The sequence below is a fragment of the Acomys russatus genome, chromosome 16 (genome assembly GCF_903995435.1).
Source record: "Acomys russatus chromosome 16, mAcoRus1.1, whole genome shotgun sequence".
NCBI classification, from domain to species: Eukaryota; Metazoa; Chordata; class Mammalia; order Rodentia; family Muridae; genus Acomys; species Acomys russatus.
Window position 1 is genome coordinate 29483298 of NC_067152.1, and position 22502 is coordinate 29505799.

The window sequence follows — 22502 nt, forward strand, 5'->3', positions numbered from 1 at the left end:
ATTCGCTGTGTGGCCTTGGACAAGTTCCTTAACTACTCTGTTCCTCCTTTCCCCATCACTGGGGGGATCCCCAAATGAGGGCACCCATACCTGCCTTTGCTGGTCACTGTCACAGAAATCTTTCTGTAACTATTAGATAGGGAGAGAGGCCAGCCTAGGTCCCTGATAGTGACAGAGTCAAGCTTTTTCTCTCCTCTGCGATGCCTCTTCCTCCCCCAGCCTAGCAATTTGCTTTATTCTTTTTTTGGGGGGGAGGTGGGGGAGTCGAGACAGGGTTTCTGTGTCCTGGAACTCACTCTGTAGACCAGTTTGGCCTCAAACTTACAGCGATATGCCTGCCTCTGGCTCCTGAGTGCTGGAATTCAAGTTGTTGTTGTTATGATGAGGATGATGATGATGGTTTTTTGAGATAGAGTCTCTCTGTGTAGCCCTGGCTGTCCTGGACTCATTTTGTAGACCAGGCTGGCCTTGAACTCACAGCAATCCACCTACCTCTGCCTCCCGTGTGACACCACGCTCAGCACTTTAATCATTCTTTTTTTAAAAAAACATTTTATTTAATTTTAATTTACGTGTGTTTATGTGAGGGTGTCAGATCTTGAAGTTACAGACAGTTTTGAGTTGCCATGTGGGTGCTGGGAATTGAACTTGGGTCCTTTGGAAGAGCAGGCAGTGCTCTTAACCACCGAGCCACCTCTCCAGCCCTAATCATTCTTAATGCCCTACTTTTCCTTGGCACCACCACGGTGGTCCCTAGGTTCTGCAACCTGATTTTCCCATGGGTGCCCCCAGTCTAAAGCTACTGAGGATTGCTGGCACAGTAACAGTTGGTCAGCCCTCGATTGACCTAGGTCTCTGTCCTCCAACCTGTTTGTGCGTGTTCTCTCTGGTCCTCAGCTTAAGAGAGGAGAGACACAGAAGTGGGGGGCCTGGAAGGGGTTTCCATCTCTTAGTTGGGGACCCCAGAGGGGGGCTCTCCCCCCTCCCCCGCAGCACTTAACGCCCCACCACCACACCGCAGCGCCGCCTTAGGTTTCCAATGCAAGCGCCTATTGGCTGGACAATCTTCCGCCCAGGGAGGTGGGGATGGGAGGTGGAGGGGGTCTGCTTCCTCCAGGCCCAGAGACCCCCACGGCCCAGTTCAGGGCAGGCGGAGAGCTGCGGTTCTAGGACCCGGAGGCGCCTGGCGAGCTCGCCGCCGTGTTCTTGGCCTCGCCAGGGCTGGGGCTTGGGCAGGTGCATCGGCGGCCGCCGCAGGTGCACGGCTCAGCAGCCCCTGGCCGGCGCGATATGGCTGCGGAGGACCCCTGGCCCGCGCCCGCGCCCGCGCCCGCGCCCGCCCCCTTCCTGCAGCCCGCCCCCCTGGGGCCGGGTGCGCGGTGGAGAGCTGCGGTTTGTGCGCACCGGGAGCGGCAGCAGAAGTTCGAAAATCGCCGAGGGGGGAGCCCGCGCCGCAGCTTCCTGCCCCCGGCCCAGCCCTCTGGCCCCGGCCGCCTGCAACCCGACTTCCTCCCCGAGCCTCGCTTGCCGCCCGCTCCCTCGGACAGGGACGCCGCGATGGGACGCCGCGTCCCGGTCCCTGCGCGCCGCTGAGCCCAGAGCCGCCTAGCCCTGCTCCGCCACCCACCGCTCCCCTTCGCCCTCGGCTCCGGTAGCCTAGTCCGCGACCTCCTAGGAAAACTGGATCTCCGAGGCTGGAGACGCCTAGCTGGTTGGGTGGGGACCACCATGGGCAACGCGGCCGGCAGCGCCGAGCAGCCCGCGGGCCCCACCGCGTCGCCCCCGAAGCAGCCAGCTGTCCCCAAACAACCGATGCCGGCCGCCGGGGAGCTGGAGGAAAGGTTCACGCGGGTCTTGGTAAGTGTGACCCGGTGCGCACCGGGAGCCTGGATGACAAGGGATCTGCACGCGTCCCCGCCTCTTGGGGCTCAGGTGCCGCTTGGAGATCCCCGGCCCACCTGCTGCCCCTCCAGGGGGTGGGAGTGACAGTGTCGTCTTTCAGAGTGACTTAGCACTCCCCCTTCCCCCAAAAAACTTTCTTCAGCCACCTCCATTAAGCCTTTTAAAGAGACACCCCCACCCCCACCCCATGCTCCTAGGTCTAAAGGTGTCAAAAATATCTTTCTCTATCGTGAGGTTGGATTGCGAGCCCGCGCGGGGTTGGGAGGGGGCTGGCGCCCCCGTCTCCACTGCATGAAGGCCTAGCTGCTGGGTGCGGGTCCGGAGCGCCCGCCCTTCTGCGTCTCAGGGTCAAAGATGGAAGGGCTTATAATTTAACCTCCTGGAAGCTGTAAACCTAGTGGAGCCTCTAGTCCTGGGTTTGTCCTGGTGTCTGGCCTAAGAGTTGGACTCTGAGACACTCAGCTCGGGGCGTCGGGGGTGGGGTGGGGTGGGTGGGTGAGTGTTCTTGTCACCCCTCCCCTATGCCCCAGAACGTGGACGCCCCCCCTCTTAACCACTGAAAGGAGTCAGCTTAAGAAAGACCCGGGTCAGGGGTGGGTTGGTCACTCTGGTTTCGGTGTGTGTGTGTGTGTGTGTGTGTGTGTGTGTGTGTGTGTAACAAAAAAGTCTAGAAGGCTCCCCTCCCCCTCGGCTGTCACCTGCTTGGGAAATTGGGGCACGGGAAGGTGGGATGGAGGAGGGACAGCAGTCCATGCCTCTGGGGAGGGAATCACCAACTCGGGCTGAGCTGGAGCAGTTAGTGTGTTTCTGATAGGGCGGGCACTCTAAGAAGGGTTGGGGGTGGGCAGAAGCAGGGAAGGGAAAGACCACTCTTTTTCACTTCCCCATCTTTACCCCTGCACTCTTTCCTGCTCTCTTCTGTAGGTGGTTGCCCAGTGGCCTGTCTACTGTTAGCCATCCCTTGCTGGACACTGGGTGACAGTGGGTAAGGCTGGACTGTTTCCTAGCCCCACTTCCCAGTCTCAGTTGGCTGGTGTTGCAGGCCTGAGGGTGGGGACCCCAGGGGGAGGCTAGCTCTGGAAGCAAAGACGTTGCTGGCCTGTCCCCAACCCTCCTAGACAGCATTTTTTTTTTCCTCTCTCTCTCTCTCTCTCTGACTAGCCACTTCTTAGGTCTGACTTGCTAGATCCTCTGGGTGGTCCCAAAGGGGCAAGAGTTCCTGAGGATACTGGCTTCTGTGCCCTCCAGAAGAAGGACTGGGAGGAGCCTGGAGGATCTGAGAGATAGGGTGAGGTCTGTCCTTGTGAAGGCAAAAGTGCTTGGTTGGAGGAAGAATAGGGACTCCGAGGGACATTTCACGCTAGGCTAGCCTTGGACTTTCCTCTCTCTCCAGCTGCCCCTAACTGCCCCTTCCCTAGATCCAGACCTCGACCAAGCTGAGTGGGGGAGGGGGCCGTCTGAGGAGCCCCAGCTAGGGGTGGGGTCAGGCCTTTCCCTTCGTGCCTATGCCTATGGGTAGGGGTAGTGTTGGGCCCCAATCTGTTTGGTTATGTACATTGATGGGAGGAACCTTGTGAATAATTCAGACCAGTGGAAATTCCAAATGTCAAGTGGTGGTGTTCTGAAGCAAGTGTGGGCCTTGCCTGGCCTGGGTGGACTGGCAGTGGTGGTGAAGAGTCCCATGAAATGCAGTTGGGAGCCCCCGAGTGGCAAGGCGTGGAGGAAGGACCAGGAGATGGGTCTTCAAGAGTGTGTCGGTGGCTTCCTGGGAAGTCTATGCCAGCAGCATCCACAGGGGTCCCCAGGCCTGTCAGGTCCCCCCCCCCCCCGGAACCCAATGTGTTCCTTATCCTCTGTGGGTTAGCCCATCCTCAAGTCGCTTGGTTAGGAAACTGGCTTTTCTCAGCCAGGCGTGGTGGAGCACACCTTTAATCCCAGCACTCGGGGAGGTAGAGTCCGGTGGATTGCCATGAGTTCAAGGCCAGCCTGGCCTACAGAGAGAGAGTCCAGGACAGCCAAGGCTGAACAGAGAAACTCTGTCTTGAAAAATCAAAAAAAAAAAGGAATTGGCTTTTCAATCATCAATAGGACCATGAGGCCCTCCTGGGTTAACAGCCATGACTTCTGCCTGAGGCTATCCAATGCTAAAGGTTTGGTGAACCCAGGAGTCTCAGAGTGGGTGTGGCTCTATCTCACCCCTTACTCTTTTTTTGTTTTTGTTTTTTTTTGGTTTTTCGAGACAGGGTTTCTCTGTGTAGCCTTGGCCATCCTGGACTCACTATAGAGACCAGGCTGGTCTCGAACTCACAGTGATCCGCCTGCCTCTGCCTCCCGAGTGCTGGGATTAAAGGCGTGCACCACTACGCCCGGCTTCACCCCTTACTTTTAGGGCCAGTGCTCAGTCTTTTTTTTTTTTTGATTTTTTAAAAAAATTATTTATGTATTTCTATGTATACAAGTGCTCTATTTGCCATGTATGACAGAAGAAACCATCAGATCCCATTATAGATGGTTGTGAGCTGCCATGTGGTTGCTGGGAGTTGAACTCAGGACCTCTAGAAGAGCAGCCAGTGCTCTAAACCACTGAGCCATCTCTCCAGCCCTCCCTCCATCCCCAGTACTGTCTTTAGATGATGTCTACCTTGAAAAGAACCCGAAGTAGCCGGGCATGGTGGCGCACCCCTGTAATCCCAGCACTCGGGAGGCAGAGGCAGGCAGATCTCTGTGAGTTCGAGGCCAGCCCGGTCTACAAAGTGAGTGCAGGACAGCCAAGGCTATACAGAGAAACCCTGTCTCAGAAACAAAAAACAAAACAAAACAAAACGAAATAACCAAACCAAACAAAAACCTGAAGTTGTTGTGAGGGGCCCCACCCTAAGGATTCCCCAGTCACATGGCCCCAGGGAACCTGTCATTTCAGCTTAGCCCCTTTCTCCCCCTTGGGGAGTAAGGATTCTCAGCTCCCCAAACTCTTTTGGTAGAACACTCTTGTTATGGTTTGGGGGACTTTCACCAGCCAGGCAAGGGGAGCAAAGACGTGTTTTCCCACCAAGGGTAGATGGTGGGGTACTACATTCCCAAGAAGGCTGTGAGAGACGGGGTGGGGATGGGGGTGGGAACCCTACAGAAAATGGGGGTGAGGAGAAAGAGCAGGTTGAGCCAGGGTTTCGGCTGCTGCCTTAGCAACCGAGGAGGAGCCATGGCTGCCCCACTACAGAGGCCTGCTGTGGTGGTTGGAACACACCAGCCAGCCAGGCTCCGAGCTCTCGCCTCTCCTACGCCCCATGCCCAAAGCTGGGCTTCTTCCAGCAATTCCATCTTCTCTGAGAGGCATGCAGAGTAAGGGCTTCGGATGGCAAGCCACCCTGTCCAGGACTCGCTAGGAGTGCTCTGTGTGCAGCTGGCCCCAGGGCCCGTGATCTGCCTGTGGACCTGGGGTAAAGGAACAGGGGAAAGTGCCTCGGGATGTCTGTGTGAAGCTAAGTGGTGCTGTATCCAGGCAGGTCTGTAGTATATGGAGAGTGCTTTCCTGGGCGAGGATCTAGCTCACTGAGGGGCTCCTTCTCTTATCCAGGACATGGGTACTTTATTAGGCAGCATAGACACCTCCAGGCAGAATACAGGTTCTCAGAGTTCTACCTCCCACTTGTGGGGCTCCCTGTGAAGAGCAGGTTGGCCTTCTCGATGTTGCTGGTCAGTGACAGAGGCGTCTCTTCGTGCTTGAGGTGTCACTCAGTCGTCCCCCCGTCCTTCATCCCGCCCCGCCCCCCCGTATGTCTCCCACCTCTGGACTGTCTCCACAGTGGATCTCATTGGGGTGTGGCCTTGTGGTTGGACACTGGGTTGGGCATAGCTAGCACAAGCTGACCTGAAATGCAGGGATGTGGTGGGCATGATTCACGATGGCAGCTGGGGTCAGCTGGCAAAGGGCTGGATGAGATGAGCGGGAGCAGGTGCTTGCCCTTGGGGCCACCTCTGCATTTTTCTTGGGAATACAAGATTCTGGAAGGTGGCTTGGTTCTCCCGGCCTTTGAAGGGACCAGAGTTGGGGACTATGAAATTTGGTGGATGGGTTTCATCCTTGTCGCTTGTTTATTGTTGTTGTTATTATAATTATTGGTTTTTAGAGACAGGATTTTTTTTGCGTGTGATAGCCCTGGTTGTCTTGTACTCTCTTTGTAGATCAGGCTAGCCTCAAACTCACATCTATCCGCCTGCCTCTGCCTCCCGGGTGCTGAGACTAAAGGTGTGCACCACCCCTGCCTGTCCCTTGTCCCTTATTTTCTGTGTGACCTTGGGCAAGTTTACATCTCTGAGCTCCAGTTTTACTTACATGCGGGGTGGGGTGGGGTGGGGAATAATAGGTATATGGCAGCTTCCTAGGATTGCCGAGTTTGGGGGGGGGGTGTTTCACCTACCAAGGAGCAAGTGTCAGTAAATACTCCGCACCCTGTGCAAGGGGAGCTGTGTCCGTCCTCCTCCACCCTGAGGTCCTTGCCCCTCCCCCACCAGGAGCATCCCAGGTTGCCATGCACTACTGAGTCGTCCCCCTGTCCTTCATCCCACCCCACCCCCATCCTGTCTCTAAAACCAATAATTATAATAACAACAACAATGGCCTCCTTGCCATTGCACAGGTTAGAAGCAATGGGGCCTAGACTGAGAACTGCCTGGTGGCCGGAAACCACGGGAGGGAGGGCCCAGCCTTCCTGCAGGGTGGAGTAGCGTGGTGCTAACGGTGGTAGCGGTGTGCTCACACGGGGAGGGGGTGGGAGGCCTCTACTTCCCCACACGGATGGTGTGCCTGGGGTGGGGGGGGGTTCCCCCAATGAGTAAGAACCCAGTGTGGGCAACAACAGGAAGTGTAGGGTGCTGGGTGGCAGGAAGCTACTCTTCACTGTTCCTGGTTCCTCAGATGGGGGATTGGGGCTAGGGCTGTTATGTAGCCAGGACCCCAGTGCCCTGTGCCAAACCCTGAGGGTTTTTTTAAAAAAAGATTTATTTATTATGTATACAGTGCACATTAGATCACATTATAGATGGTTGTGAGCCAACATGTGCTTGCTGGGAATTGAACTCAGGACCTCTGGAAAAGCAGCCAGTGCTCTTAATCGCTGAGCCATCTCTCCAGCCCCGAAACTCTGAGGTTGTAAAACCATATTGTCAGCTAGGTCTCCTTGGGCAAGTGACTTAATATTTCTCCACCTTAGTTTCTCATCTGGGAAATGGGGTTGTAATAGTAGCTTGTTCGCTTGTTGTTGATGTCGAAGTGAGTTGATAGTAAGGTCTACAATGCTTTGAAGGGAAGTGAGGCCAGAGTAGAGTTAGGTTATTTGTTATTGTTGCTGTTATTTTCTTGCTAGCCTGGATTATGTGGGAAGCAAGGTCTGGTGTCCTGGCTCCTACTCTCTTTGACATTTGTCCCTCCTCTGGGGACCCTGGAGCTTAGATAAGAGAAACTGGTTAACTTTTGGGGTTCTCAGCCCCTGATGCAGAGTAGGTTATGGCATAGCTTCCTCTAAGCCTGGGACTGTTTGTGAGAGCTCCTGTAAGTCTGTTTCTGGGATTTTAAGTGATGGACCCAAGTGATTGTTTCTGCATATGTGCAGACAGCTTGAGCGCCAAGGTTGAGACCTCACAGACATGGGGGGAGGACACACAGGGCTGGAGGTAGCCTTGGCATTTGGACCTGTCAGGCTGAGCTCTGGAGTTACCTGACACTAGGATTGGGGTCCACATTTATCAGCCCCCTGGACCTCAAGGGGCAGAGCTGTGGGGAGGGGGTGTGGGGGTGAGATGGGGTCTAGATCCTGTGCAGATTGAAAGTGAAACTGTAGGGTGTGGCGGTGTCCAGATGTGGCCAGAGCTCTAGGTCTCCTGGGACAGTGTCTCAGAAGTCAACAAGGCAGACGGTGCCAGGAGTGCAGGCTCATAGCATGAGTCTGCAGCCGCTGGGCCCGATAAACTACAGCTAGGGTCTGCCTCTGGAGTCTTTGGATGTCGGGGCAGGGAGAGAAAGTTGTCCCCACACAGTCCAATAGGACTATGAATAAAATCAGTTCCATTTATTTATTTATATATTTGGTTTTAGGGGATTGTTTGTTTATTTTTTGGGTTTTTTTAAATTAATTAATTTATTTTTATTATGTATACAGTGTTCTGCCTGCATGTGTGACTGTCCACAAGCTCTCATTATAGATGGTTATGAGCTACCATGTGGTTGCTGGGAATTGAACTCAGGACCTCTGGAAGAGCAGACAGTGCTCTTAACCGCTGAGCCATCTCTCCAGCCTCCTATTTTTGTTTTTTTGATACAGGGTTTCTCTCTGTAGCTTTGGCTGTCCTGGGCTCCCTTTGTAGACCAGGCTGGCCTCTTACTCATAGCAATCTGTTTGTCTCTGCCTCCCTGAGTGCTGGGATTACAGGCGTGTGCCACTGTGCCTGGCTTATTTTGGGGGCTTTCTTTTCTTTTTAAAGATTTATTTATTTATTATTCTGCCTGTATGTAATCCTGCACATCAGAAGAGGGCGCCAGATCTCATTATGGATGGTTGCGAGACACCATGTGGTGCAGGGAATTGAACTCAGGACCTTTGGAAGAACAGCCAGTGCTCTTAACCTCTGAGCCATCTCTCCAGGCCAATTTTTGGGGGGGGGGTTTCAAAACAAGTTTGTGTGTGTGTGTGTGTGTGTGTTGGGGGCTGGCTGTCCTGGAACTCACTCTGTAGACCAGGCTGGCCACAAACTCAGAGATCCACCTGCCTCTGTGTCCCAAGTGCAGGGATTAAAGGCGTGCGCCCCCACTGTCTTGCTTTTCTTTATTTGTATACCTTGTCTCGCTATGTAGTCCAGTGTGGCCTCAAGCTTGGCTCTGTCCTCCTAACTCCACCTCCAGAGTTTTGGGATTAAAACAGGCCTGTCCCTAATGTCCAGTGTCCCCTCCTTTGCATAGCCACACCCTATCCAATTAATTCCATCTGCTTCCTCACCTGGCCGTTCCTCAACAGGACATTAGGGAAAGAGCCGGTATAGGTTTGGCCAAACTTTGGAGCCAGCTTTGGGTAAACAAGATGTTTTCACATCTTTCAGTTACTTACCATCCCCAACTCTGACCTGGAAGTCTTCTGGGGACCCCTCCTGTCTACTGTGCCCCACATTTATGAGATGCTTCTTCCTGGGGATGACGGGTCACTAGAGAATAGGATATCAAAACATAGCTTCTCAATATTCCGAGGCACTCCGGGAGTGTGAGGCAGGTCAGCCTGTGTTTGAAGCAGAAGCTGCTAGATAGGCCAAAAAGCTGTCAGACTAAGTGGGCCCAGAGCCTGGGTCTTTGAATTTGGCTTCAGTCTTTCTGCATTATGGCTTCCCTTCTCCATCTTCTCAGGAGGCAGATGTACCACTCACACATGTGGGCTACCCAGCCCTTCCTGTCCTAGTTGAGTCAGCCAGCTTTTTGTTGACCCTAGCCCCTGCTCACTCTGCTGCCTCCAGGCTGAGGACCCTGATGAGGGCCTTGGCTCCTCTTTGGAAGGTGGCCTTCTCACCCTGAGTGAGTGGCATTTGCTGGCCTGTCTCTCCCGCTCCCTGGATACCCGGCTCCTCGGTGGGCCACAGCCACAGCTGCTAATGAGTGCTCAGCGCTGTCAGAGCTATTTCTGATTTCCAAGCCTAAATTTAGCTCGTCTGGCAGGCTGGCACGTGGGCCCGGGGCCTGAAAAGTCCCAGGTAGGGAAGGGGCAAGGGGGCACTTTGCCTTCTGGTATTGTTGACACAGGCACAGCAGGCTGCCCCATGCAGAGGTTGTCTGGCCTTAGCATTAACTCTAGAGCGGCTCTGAGGGGTATGAACCTGGGCTGTGGCTCAAAGCCAGCTGGCCTCCACTCTTACTAGCTCTAGAAGGTGACCTTGGGTTAGGTCGCGGAGTTCATCTGTGCCTGCATCTGTCAGATGGGCACAGTAACAGTGCCAGTGATGGCGGCCCGAGCATGAAATGCATGGAGGTGAGGGTGCCTGCTTAACATGACTGTGGGGGTCATGATTGAAATTAGAAGCCCTCCTAGGCCATCCCAGAGCCACACAGGGCTCCAAGGTTAATGAGCCATGACAAAGATGCTGTCCCTTCTAAGGCTCAGCTGCCAAAGCTCAGCATCCTCCTCATCTCCCTCATGGCCCGAGCTCCATGGTCCTGGTAGGCCTGGCCTTCCACTTCCTCTTTCCCAGGAGACCTGCTGCACTTCGCCCCCTCCCCCCTCCCAGCTCTGTCTCTGTTGGGTAGGGATAGATCGGAGAGGAAAAGTAGCTTCCTAAGCCCCCCAAAGCAGAGTAGGCCCCACCTTACAGCCTTCAGTCCCCTGTTGGAAAGGCTGCCATGTAGCAGGAGCTAGCCTGGTGTGTAGTTTCCTCAGTCCAGGCTCGCTTTTGAAATGGGGTCAGGGATGATGACGTAGCTCGGCCGCCGGCTGGCCTTGGAGTGTGGTGGGTGGGCAGTTTCACCTCAGAAGTAGGGCCCCCTGGCCAGGAAGCTGAGGCAATGGGGGCCGATACTACCCAACTTCCTGTTCTCCGAGGATGAGTCAAGGCAGTGATTTTGGGGTAAGGTCTGGCCAGAGCCCCAGACCTAACCCTGCCACTCAAGAGAGGAAGCTGGCTGAGGAGTCTCTAGTGGGTGTGGCACCCTCTCGGCTCCAGCCATGGCCTATTCTCAAAGCCAGGGGTCAGAGAGTGTCAGACAGTTACTCCCAGGCTTTGGGCTGGGCTCCGTGGGGGCTGCCTATAGTGGAGACCCAGGCTAAACTGGGAACCTCCTGGAGGGCAAAAATGGCTTTGGGGGTCTGACATTATAGTTAGGTCCCCATTAGACCCGAGGTTTCCTGAGTTGGGGTGAACTGGCCTTGTTTTTTTTGTTTTTGTTTTCCGAGACAGGGTTTCTCTGTGTAGCCTTGATTATCCTGGATTCACTTTGTAGACCAGGCTGGCCTCGAACTCACAGTGATCCACCTGCCTCTGCCTCCCGAGTGCTGGGATTACAAGCGTGCGCCACCACCGCCTGGCTTTTCTAGTCTTGTTTTCTAGGTGTGTTAGGCAGGCTTGATAGGCCTCAGGAACATGGCGTGGGATCGGGGGGGGGGGGACCCCATGCTTTGGCAACTCTTGCCTGAGTCCACAGTTCTGGCTGAGCTGTGCATCTGACCTGTTGTGACAAGGACACACAGCTAGGGGAAGGTATTGCTGATTTATCTTAGGTCCTGGAGTGTGTGTGTGTGTGTGTGTGTGTGTGTGTGTGTGTGTGTGTGTGTGTGTGTGTGTGTCTGTGTGTGTGTCTGTGTGGGAGAGTCCCAGCCTGGGGTACCAGTACCATAGCCCCAATGCTGGGCCTAGTCTGTGGTGGAATGACTTCCGTCATTCAAATCCTCCCCCACCTCTGCAGCTGTGACATACCTGTCTGGGACTTCCTCCTAGCCGACACGCGGCCCTAAGCCCTCTCAACCTCCTGGTGACTTGGGTCTAATCTGTGCACACGAGGTGCTTGATGACAGATGGGAATAAGACCCTGGTGGCGGGGGTCAGCTAGGCCAGTCTGGAGATGGCTTCTCTGGAGGTTCCTCACTTGGATAGGAGTAGAGATCATGTCTAAAGCTTACAGGCACTGGAGATTGCTGAGGAACGCACACACTTGCCTCGTGCCAGGTATGCCAAGAGGTGGTGTGGATGGTTCATTCAGTCAGACTTGGATTCCGACTCTGGGGCCCTGGGATCTCGGGGAAGGTGGCCTTCCTCTCTGAACCTCAGTTTTTCTTACTGGATGACACTGTTTCTCTGCCAGGGTGAGAGGACGGTGCATCTTTTTATTTGGGGGGGGAGTTTGGAGACAGGGTTTCTCTGTGTAGTCCTGGCTGTCCTGGACTTGCTTTGTAGACCAGGCTGGCCTCAAACTCACAGCAATCCGCCGCCTGCCTCTGCCTCCTGAGCGCTGGGATTAAAGGCGTGCGCCACTGCGCCCAGCTTCACAGAGCGTCTTCCCTGAAGATACCCATTCGTTCTCTCCTTGGCTGTGCTGGAGCTGTGGGCTCAGGGGTCTTTGTTGTCTGCCCCTCCCCCCAGAACTGTATGAACTTGCCTCCAGACAAGGTCCAGCTGCTGAGCCAATATGACAATGAGAAGAAATGGGAGCTTATCTGTGACCAGGTAGGTGCTGGGAAGGTTCGGCTGCCCTTGCTTCTGCTCCTGGGGCACCCTGCTCTGCGGATGTAGGAGCTGGCAGGGGAGGGGCCCGCCTGCTGCCCCGGGCTAATATCTACTATTGGCCCCTCCCCCCCCCCCCCCCCCCCCCCCCCCCCGGGGCCTGTGCAGAGCTCTATTCTCCCTTGCAAGACCTGATCAAAAACCTTTAGGGAGCCGGGCGTGGTGGCGCACGCCTTTAATCCCAGCACTCGGGAGGCAGAGGCAGGCGGATCGCTGTGAGTTCGAGGCCAGCCTGGTCTACAAAGTGAGTCCAGGATGACCAAGGCTACACAGAGAAACCCTGTCTCGAAAAACCAAAAAAAAAACCAAAAAAAAAAAAAAAAAAAACCTTTAGGGATCATCAGCTGGGTGTGTCCCAGAGCACGGGCAGTGGCTGCCCTGGCTGCTCTGCTAAAGCAAGCAATCTACCACTTAAGCGATGTGATGTCCACAACAATTGGGTTTCTGTTTTTGAAACCGAGTCTTGCTCTATAGCTCAGGCTGGCTTCAAACGCATGCTCCTTCTGCCTTAGCCTCCAGAGCACCAGGATTATATAAGGTGTGGGTCTCCGTGCCCTTGACTCTCCTACCCTGGGCTGAGGAAATGAGGAAATATGAAATATCCCTGCGTTTAGCCAAATGGAGGGGGAGAAAGGAGTAGGGTCCCTGTCTTTTTCTTCTGAGGTCAGAAGAGACACAGTCAAGCAACCGTTTCCAAGAGCATCCAGTCAGAATGCTGTGTCAGAGCTCAGGCCAAGCTCTGGCTTCACTGGGCCACTGGTTGCTGGGGGCCCAGTGCAGGGGTGGAGAAGGGTAGAGACTGGATCATCAGTGATCATCAGTAGGAGGCAGGAGCTGCTTTCAAGCTGAGGCCTGGAGGCTGGGGAGGGGGAGGGAGTTGGAGAGAGGAACCCCCCCACCCCCACCCACCCCAAGATGCAGCAAAGCCTTCTGCTAATGGATTGGGTTGAGACATCCATCTTGGTAAGGCGGGGCCAGGGCAGAGTTGGGAGATGGCTCAAAGACCGGAAGGTGGAAGAGGGTATCTGGGTTGGGGTGAGGTGTGCCTCTGCTGTGGTCTCTGCTTCTGTACGAGGAACTGGGGCAGTGAGATAGGGGAAAAGACACAGCGCACACAGGTGCCTATCTGTGCAGAGAGACAGGACGGCTGTGCTGGAGATGGGCTGTTTACCTACCAGGGAGCTGTCCGCTGTCTGGACTTTCCACTCTAGTCCAGGAAGGGCAAAACCGGCCTGAATGAGTAACCCAAGGCAGGCCTTGTGGCAGGGCTGGTCTCTATTCCACTGGCCCCGGGAAAGGCACAAGCAGGCCTGGGGCTAAGGTCTTCCACTTGTCCAAAGTGTGTGCCTTTGGTATTCCAGAAGCTGTGGAAGACAGCCTGGACTCTCAAGTCAGAGCTGAGAAGGGGGAGCTGGGGGGAAAGCTACCCAGTGGTCTTTGGGCAGCTGTGACCCGCTCTCTGTACACCTCACTCATCTCTCCAGGAACGGTTTCAAGTCAAGAATCCCCCCGCAGCCTACATCCAAAAGCTGAAGAGCTACCTGGATACTGGCGGGGTCAGCCGAAAGGTAGCAGCCGATTGGATGTCCAACCTGGGGGTATCTATCTCCCTTTCTTTTGTGCCCCCTCCAAACAGCTGGAGCAGCTGTGTATGTCTTTCTGGTGGCCCCGTGTGAGTTCGTGCATAAGTATGTGTGGGTGACTTAGTTTTAGGGACTGAGTACCCAGACAGCCTCTCTCAGGGACTCATGTGTGTATCTTACATGTACTTACATGAGCATTCCTGTGTGTGTTTGTATTGTGTGTGTACATATGTGCACCCTGTGTCTTCATGCATAGATATATGTTTGCGGTGGTTGTGCATACTTGGGGTGTTGTAGGTACGTTTGCTCTCCTGTATGTCCCCCAAGACCATATATAGGAGAACGAGAGAGAGGGAGAAAAATGAATGAGTATGTATGTATCCCATACATAAACGAATGGGTGTATAGGTAGGCACCCATGTGTACATGTGTACATGTCTCCTGTGTGGATGGACGTGGTTGTGTTTGATATGCACATGTCCAGTGTATGTGTGTGTGTGTAGATGTGTACGTGTATGTGTGTGTGTGTCTATATCTCTGTATGAAGGTATGTCTGTGTACCCTGTATCTTCAGCCATGTGTGGAGATACCCTCCATGTGGGGGGAGGGCACGTAGTCCACTCTGCTGCACAGGTGTGTGGAGGTGGTGGGGGAAGCTAAACGTGAAAGGCCTTGTGTGCGCGGTGTGGGTGGATACTTCTGGCTGCTGCCTCAGGACTCGGGGGAGTCGGGCTCTACCCACAGACTCCTTGTTTTTGGCCCCCAGTTTAAGAGGCGAGTTCAGGAGTCTACCCAGGTGCTGCGGGAGCTGGAGACTTCCCTGAGGACAAACCACATTGGGTGAGCTTAGGAAAACCCTACCTCCTGGCAGCCTCTGGGGCTTTCCAGCCCCTCCCTCCACCACATGCCAACCCTGTGGACCGTTTCCTTCCTCCCCCTGCTGCCTGTGCAGGACTTGGACACACAGGGGGCTGCTGTGGGTCCTGCTCCGGCCCTCAGTAACCCTGGTATCCCTGCGTTTCTTGAGGGTGGGGGAAAGTGTTCTGAAGCAACGGCACTCGAGGGCTTTAGCTTTGCCTGCTCATCGCTCATCGCTTGGGCAGAATCCTTTCTGCCTGCAACTCAGAGATCCTTGTGCCCTGCAGGTGGGTGCAGGAGTTCCTTAACGAAGAGAACCGAGGCCTGGATGTCCTGCTTGAGTACCTGGCCTTCGCCCAGTGCTCTGTCGCGTAAGCTCCTGACCCAAGCCCTCATGCTGCGCCTCCTGACCACATACGGTCCTGAGCACCCCAGGGAAAGTTGGATTTGGCCCTGGGCAATGGTTCTTTTGAAGCTTTGTCCTCGCCCAGAAGGGATATTCCTTCTCCCTTCCCTGTGCTCAGCAGAGGGCCATGGACGAGCTGGGGTGTGGTGGAGCAGATCTCTAATCCCAGTACTTGGGAGACAGAGACAGGGGGATCTCTTTGAGTTCTGGCTAGCCTGGCCTACAGAGTGAGAACCCGTCTCAAGCAACAAAAACAAAAATGAGAGCCATGACTGAACGCAGCCTCCCCCTCCTGCCTCAGTCTCCCCTCCCCACCCCCATCTTGCCTTGTACATCCCTCGGTCCCCTCTCTGAGTGTCCCTGTGGTGGAAGCCTCCACGCTCCTTGTATCACATCTCCAGGTATGACATGGAAAGTACAGACAATGTGGCCTCTAGCACAGAGAAGAGCAAACCCCTGGAACAGTCCGTGGAAGACCTCAGCAAGGCGCCACCCTCGTCTGTGCCCAAAAGTCGCCTGACCATCAAGTACGAGGGGCCCAGGATGGGGTGACAGGAGAATGGAGAACAGACCCCCCACATATTGCCTCATCTAACCAGGACCCCAGGACCTCTAGGGTCGGTGGGAGGTGTAGTTCAGCATGGGCCATCTGAGTCCTGGCTTCTGGGCACAACTATACCAAGTCTTCAGGTAGAGACACCTAGAGAGTAGAACCAGAGGGAGCCTGGAGTTAGGAGGGGGCTTTGGGGTTGGCAGCCTCTCTTTTGTACCAGTCTAACCCCTTGTTTCTTCCTATGCGGCCTCCAGGTGCCCCCCTTCTCCCCGGTACGTAGACACCAGGGGGCAGGTGCATGCTGGGCCAGCTGTGTGGGGCGGTGGGTTGGGAGAGCAGTGAGCTGACACCTCTGAGTTTAGCAGTTCATCCTGACAGGACATCCTGCCATCTTGTTGGGATGCAGGGAGGCATCAGCTTCCTGTGTTGGGTCTGAGGGAACCAAGTATATGTTTATTTATTTATTTGTGTGTGTGTGTGTGTGTGTGTGTGTGTGTGTGTAGTAACGTATAGGCATATGTGTGTGTGCTTGTAACTGACCCAGCTAAGCATGGCTTTTATGTGGGTGTTGGGGATTTGAACTTGGGTCTTCACAGCAAGAGATTTCCCAACTAGCCATTTCCACAGCCCTATAAAATCTTTATATCTGTATGTCTCTCTCTTATGTATATGTGTATATATACACACACACATATATACATACACACACATATATACACATATATATGTGTGTGTGTGTTACTGGGACTTGAATCCAGAGCTTCATGCATGCTAGGCAAGTACTCTTCCACTGAACTTACACCTCTAGCCTGGGCCAACTGTATATTAAGCACCAAGATCTCACAATATGTTTTCCCCCTTGTTCATTATTTTCACTTAGCAATCATTTTTGCAAAGATATCCCTCCGGCCCCCGCCCCAGACAGGGTTTCTCCGTGTATAGCTCTGGCTGTCCTGGAACTCACTTTGTAGACCAGGCTGGCCTTGAACTCACAGAGATCCACCTGCCTTTGCCTCTCAAGTGCTAGGATTAAAGTCATGTGCCACCACACCCAGCTAGCAAACAATTTTTTTTAAGATACTAAATACACTTACTAAATAGCTCATCTTAGTAATAAGTGCCCATAAGACAGATAATTCTGCTTTCGGGGGCCACAGTCTAGTGGGAAGGGAATTGAGTGGGACAGATAATAACAGAGATGTGACCTGGGTCTCTGAGAAGGGAGGTGCCCACTGCTTGAGGGGTACCAGGAAGACTTCCAAGAAGAGGGGACACTGGTGTCTGACAGATGGATAGGCAAGCAGTAGGGACAAGGAAAGGCAGTATGAATAAAGACCGAGACGTATTTGAGCAAGATAGGACAGGTTGATGTGGCAGGCGGCAAGGGAGGTACAGAATTGTCTGGAGGATTCGCATGTGGAAGGTGTGGTTGGCAGTTCTACAAAGATGAAAACCTCAATTTTTTTGGGGGGGGGCTACGCCAAGGATAATAGAGGACATATTTCATCTGTTCTTCATGAGGTGCCGGGCTGGGGTTCTTACATAATCCACCACCATGCCTGGGAAGATGTGCTACTGAGGCCGAGGAGATGGCTCAGCCAACAAAATGCTTGCCTCGCAAGCACGAAGACCTGAATTCAGTCCCTGAACTCAGTGGTGTGCACTTGTAATCCCAGCGCTGGAGAGGCAGAGACCAGAAGGCCCCTGGGACTGGGGGCCAGATAGCCTAGCCTAATTAATTGGTGAGCACCAGGTCCCGGTGAGAGATCTTGTCCCAGAAGAACCAAGTAAAGGCTGGGAAGACTATGTGGTGGGTAAAGTGTTTCTGCATAAGCGTGTGGGCCTGAGTTTGGGATCTCTAGCACCCATGTAAGCATCGGGCACAGCCTCATGGACCTGCGTTCTCAATGCTGGGCAACAGGACACCTAGAGCTTGCTGGCCTGACAAGTCTAGTGGGAATAGTGAGTTCTGGGTTTAATGAGAGACCCTGTCTCAAAGACAAGTAAGGAGGGGCTGGAGAGGTGGCTCAGAGGTTAAGAGCACTGGCTGCTCTAGTAAAGGTCTTCAGTTCAATTCCCACAACCACATGATGGTTCACAGCCATCTATAATGAGATCTGGTGCCCTCTCCTGGCCTGCAGGTGCATGTGCAGGCAGAACACTGTGTACATAATCCATAAAAACGTTTTGTTTTGTTTTTTTAAAAAGGGAAGATACAGCCGGGCATGGTGGCACACGCCTTTAATCCCAGCACTTGGGAGGCAGAGGCAGGTGGATTGCTGTGAGTTCGAGGCCAGCCTGGTCTACAAAGTGAGTCTAGGACAGCCAAAGCTACACAGAGAAACCCTGTCTCAGAAACAAAAACAAAAAACAAAAAAACAACAAAAAAAAGGAAGATACATGAAATAAACCTCAGCCTTCACACACACACACACACACACACACACACACACACACACACGCACTCACGCACGCACGCACACACACACACATACCATGCACACCCCATGCACACAAACATCAAACAAGGTAAAAAGGTTCTGAAGAATGATGCTCAAACTTGACTGGTATGCACACACACACACACACACCCATGCATACACATGAAACGCACACACACACACCCATGCATACACATGAAATGCACACACACACCCATGCATACACATGAAATGCACACACACACACCCATGCATACACATGAAATGCACACACACACACCCATGCATACACACGAAATGCACACACACACACACCCATGCATACACATGAAATGCACACACACACACCCATGCATACACACGAAACGCACACACACACACACCCATGCATACACATGAAATGCACACACACACCCATGCATACACACGAAATGCACACACACACACACCCATGCATACACATGAAATGCACACACACACACCCATGCATACACATGAAATGCACACACACCCATGCACACACATGAAATGCACACACACACACACCCATGCATACACATGAAATGCACACACACACCCATGCATACACATGAAATGCACACACACACACCCATGCATACACATGAAATGCACACACACCCCCCCATGCATACACATGAAATGCACACACAAAGAAGGTATCTACTATGCTGGGTATGGTGTACACACCTGTAAAAGAAGCCAGCCTGGTCTCATGGGACTTTGTCTCCCCACCCCCCCCCCCCAGTATGGAACTGATGTTGCCACTCCTTTTACAAATGAGGAAATTGAGGTACAGAGAGATTAAATATGTCCCTACTAAGATGGAATGTTCTTGAATCTAGACACTTTGAGCTTAGTCTGTCTCTCAAGATGGACGAGATGAGGTCAGGTGGTTGTGAGTGCCACCTTGTGGAGATACCACTGGTGTCTATCTCTTTCCAAGCTCGGTCCATCTTTATCCTTGGTAGGCTTCCACTCACAACACACTTCCCTTCCCTTCCTCTTTTCCTCCTCCTCCTTTTTTTTGAGACAGGCTCTCATGTAACTTAGGCCTCCAACTCTGTATTATGCAGCCAAGACTGGCCTTGAGCTCCAGTCCTCTTGCCCTTACTTCCCAAATACTGGAATCAACAGGCACGTGCCACCACACCTGGCTCACAATAGCCTTTTTCAAAACCAAGTCTTTGCTTGCTTGACCCACTGTCACCACCTGCCCCCCAGAATGCCAGCCCCTGAGGGAGGCTGCCTTCGCCTGGCCAGTTGGGTCAGGCAGATAGGAAATAGTGTCTCAGATGTGTCCCCCTCGCTCCAGAGGACACCTTACTGGTGTGGAAAGCAGGAAGCTGGGCACTGGGACTCTGACCCTACTGTCTCTTCCACATCCACCAGGCTGACCCCCGCCCACAGCAGGAAGACCCTGAGGAACTCCCGAATCGTCAGCCAGAAGGATGATGTCCATGTGTGCATCATGTGCCTCAGAGCCATCATGAACTACCAGGTCAGCTGGCGGCATGGGACTGGGGCCTCGGGAGCTGGCTTGTCCCCATGGGGCCCGTACAAGCTGCTGATATTCTAAGACCATGCGTGGCTCTTTCCCTGGAACCTTACTGGGAAAGCCGGGGCCTGGGCTCTGGTGGGGGTCCTGAGGCTGGTGAGTTTTGAGGGTTTAATTGGTTTTGTTACCTTTGTGTCAGGCCTGCTGAATTGGCCTTGGGTGTGTGGGGGTGGGTGGATGGAATCATGGGCCTCAGGTAGGTATCAGGGAGGGTTGGGTAGTGGAGTGTACGGGAGAACAGGCTTGGCTCTGGCATTGGGAGGGCTGGTGGTGCAGCGCCACTCTCTTACTTCATCAGTCTTTATGAATGTTCTTTTTTTTTTTTTTAATTGTATTTTTATGCACATTAGTGTTTTGCCTGCATGTATGAGTGTGTCAGATCCCCTGGAACAGGAGTTACAGACAGTTATAAGCTGTCATGGGGGTGCTGGGAATTGAACCCAAGTCCTCTGGAAGAACAGTCAGTGCTCTTAACCATCTCTTCAGTCCCTGTAAACTTTCTTAAAACATTATGGGATTTTTGAAGTGTATGATTTTTTTTTTAAAGTAATTCTCTTTCACACTTGCCTGGCATCTTAGATGACAGTTTTGTGTTTGTCTGTATGTCAAAAGGTTGGATGTGCCTGCACGGCCTGTTTATGTCCAGGGTGTTTGACACTGGCTTTTGAAAAGACAAATGAATTTAAAAAGGAGACTGGGGCTAGGGACCTGGCGGCGGCTTCTTCTTCTTCTTCTTCTTCTTCTTCTTCTTCTTCTTCTTCTTCTTCTTCTTCTTCTTCTTCTTCTTCTTCTTCTTCTTCTTCTTCTTCTTCTTCTTCTTCTCTTTCCTGACATAGGGTTTCTCTGTGTAGCCCTGGCTGTCCTGGACTTACTTTGTAGACTAGACTGGCCTCAAACTCACAGCAGTGTGCCTGCCTCTGCCCTCCTCACCCCAACTCCAAGTGCTGGGATTAAAGGTGTGTGCCGCCACCACATCGGCATTAGAGGCCAGAGCAGCATGGAGCAGACTATGCTGGAGGTGTTGGCAGTCTTAGGGACTGCCTTGAGGTGCTGACCTATTCTCTTTCCCCAGTCTGGCTTCAGCCTTGTTATGAACCACCCAGCCTGTGTCAACGAGATCGCTCTGAGCCTTAACAACAAGAACCCCAGGTGAGGGCTATACTCCTAACTGGTTCCATGCTTCTATACCCTGTGCTCAGGGCTGCCACTCAGGCTAACCCCACTCAGCTCCCTTGTCCTCTGACAGGCTGGTGCCCACCATGCTGTGGGCACTAAACCTCCCTCTTCTCTTCCCAGAACCAAGGCCCTGGTGCTGGAGCTGCTGGCCGCTGTGTGCCTCGTGCGGGGAGGACATGACATCATTCTTTCAGCGTTTGATAACTTCAAGGAGGTACTGGATCTCCCCCCACCCCCATCCAAACCTCCTTGCCTTTCTGGTGCTGCTTGGGGGATGGCTGTCAGAAATTGTGACCTCTGATGGGGCATCTGGAGACGGAGGGTGGGCGTTTGGGAAATACAGAGGATAATGTGCAATGGGGAAATTCAGACTGGATAGTATAGGCAGGCAGGAGCATTGTCTAGGGCAGCGATTCTCAGCCTTTCTACTGCTTTGGCCCTTTAATACAGTCCCTCATGTTAGTTTGTTGCTATTTCGTAACTGTGATTTTGCTATTGTTATCAATAGTAATGTAAATATCTGTTTTGGTTTGGTTTTGGTTTTGGTTTTTCAAGACAGGGTTTCTCTATGTAGCCTTGGCTGTCCTGGAACTCTGTAGTCCAGGCTGGCCTCAAACTCACAGAGATGTGCCTGCCTCTGCCTCTCAAGTGCTGGGATGAAAGGCATGCGCCACCACTGCCTGGTGTAAATATTTGATAATGCAATTCCTGTGGGGGGTCATGACCCACAGGTTGAGAACCACTGATCTAGGGTCACAGGGACAGCTACAGGGATCTACTGAGTTTCAGACTCTCAGCCTTGCCTGCCCGGACACCCTAGGGTTGACAACTCTGGTCAACAAGTTTACAAGAAGTTCATGCGTGCATAGTGATGTGGGTAAGTGAAACTGGCTCTCACAGGGCTGGACATTTGGCTCAGCAGTTAAAGGCGCTTGCCACCTGAGTGTGAGGCTCTGAGACCACACCCGAGCACCCTGGTAATAAACCAAGTGTTCACCACATGCCTGTAATTCAAGTCCTAAGGGAGAGGATGCTTGCTGATGTTTGCTGGTTTCTAGCCCAGCTGAGGAAGAGCCCCTGATCCAAGCAGAGACCCTGACTCACAGAAGTAGGCAGAGTGACAGAGGGCAGAGTGACAGAGGAGGACACCCAAACACCTTCTCCTGGCCCCCGTGGCACACAGGCATGTGCAGCTTCTTCTCCTGCCGCCATACATACATTCGCAGGCACACACACAGAGTCATCAGGAACAATTTTCAAGGCAGGCTTCCTCACTTTACAGCACTGGCTAGCCTGGAACTCACTATGTAGAACAGGCTGGCCTTGAACCCACAGAGATCCACCTGCCTCTGCCTCCTGAGGGTTGGGATGAAAGGTGTGTCTCATCCTGTCCAGACCATCAACCAGTCTTTAAGGCTGGATATGAGTTAAGCAGGTTCATACAGGCTGTGATCTCAGCATTTGGGAGGTAGAGCCAGGAGGATTGGGACTTCAAGGTCATCATTGGCAACATAGTAAATTCAAGAGCAGCCTAAGCTACAAAACCTAAACCAAACCAAACCAGCAACCAAATAAAATAAAATAAAATAAACCTGGGGCTGGAGAGATGGCTCAGTGGTTAAGGGCACTGCTTGCTCTTCCAGAGGTCCTGAGTTCAATTCCAGGAAACCACATGGTGGCTCACAACCATCTATAATGTTATCTGATGCCCTCTTCTGCAGGTAAAGCACTCACATACAATAAAAAAATAAATAAAATAAAT

At 53.1% G+C, this 22502-nt stretch overlaps 1 protein-coding gene across 7 annotated transcripts in view; it reads left to right on the forward strand.

The window, feature by feature from the left end:
- The first annotated feature begins 1349 nt into the window (after nucleotides 1-1349).
- The window catches only part of Fmnl1 (formin like 1), a 32500-nt gene continuing 11347 nt past the window's right edge, over nucleotides 1350-22502 (forward strand). For 2 of the 7 annotated variants that reach the window (XM_051158819.1, XM_051158817.1), the window contains exons 1-10: nucleotides 1350-1857; nucleotides 12007-12090; nucleotides 13632-13745; nucleotides 14497-14570; nucleotides 14876-14959; nucleotides 15396-15521; nucleotides 15802-15819; nucleotides 19399-19507; nucleotides 20637-20713; nucleotides 20861-20954. In XM_051158819.1, coding sequence (XP_051014776.1) covers nucleotides 1729-1857; nucleotides 12007-12090; nucleotides 13632-13745; nucleotides 14497-14570; nucleotides 14876-14959; nucleotides 15396-15521; nucleotides 15802-15819; nucleotides 19399-19507; nucleotides 20637-20713; nucleotides 20861-20954 — 909 coding nt within the window. In that variant the 5' untranslated portion in view covers nucleotides 1350-1728. The remainder of the gene's footprint in view (nucleotides 1858-12006; nucleotides 12091-13631; nucleotides 13746-14496; nucleotides 14571-14875; nucleotides 14960-15395; nucleotides 15522-15801; nucleotides 15820-19398; nucleotides 19508-20636; nucleotides 20714-20860; nucleotides 20955-22502) is intronic. The other 5 variants (XM_051158822.1, XM_051158820.1, XM_051158823.1 and 2 more) reach the window with 3 other exon arrangements.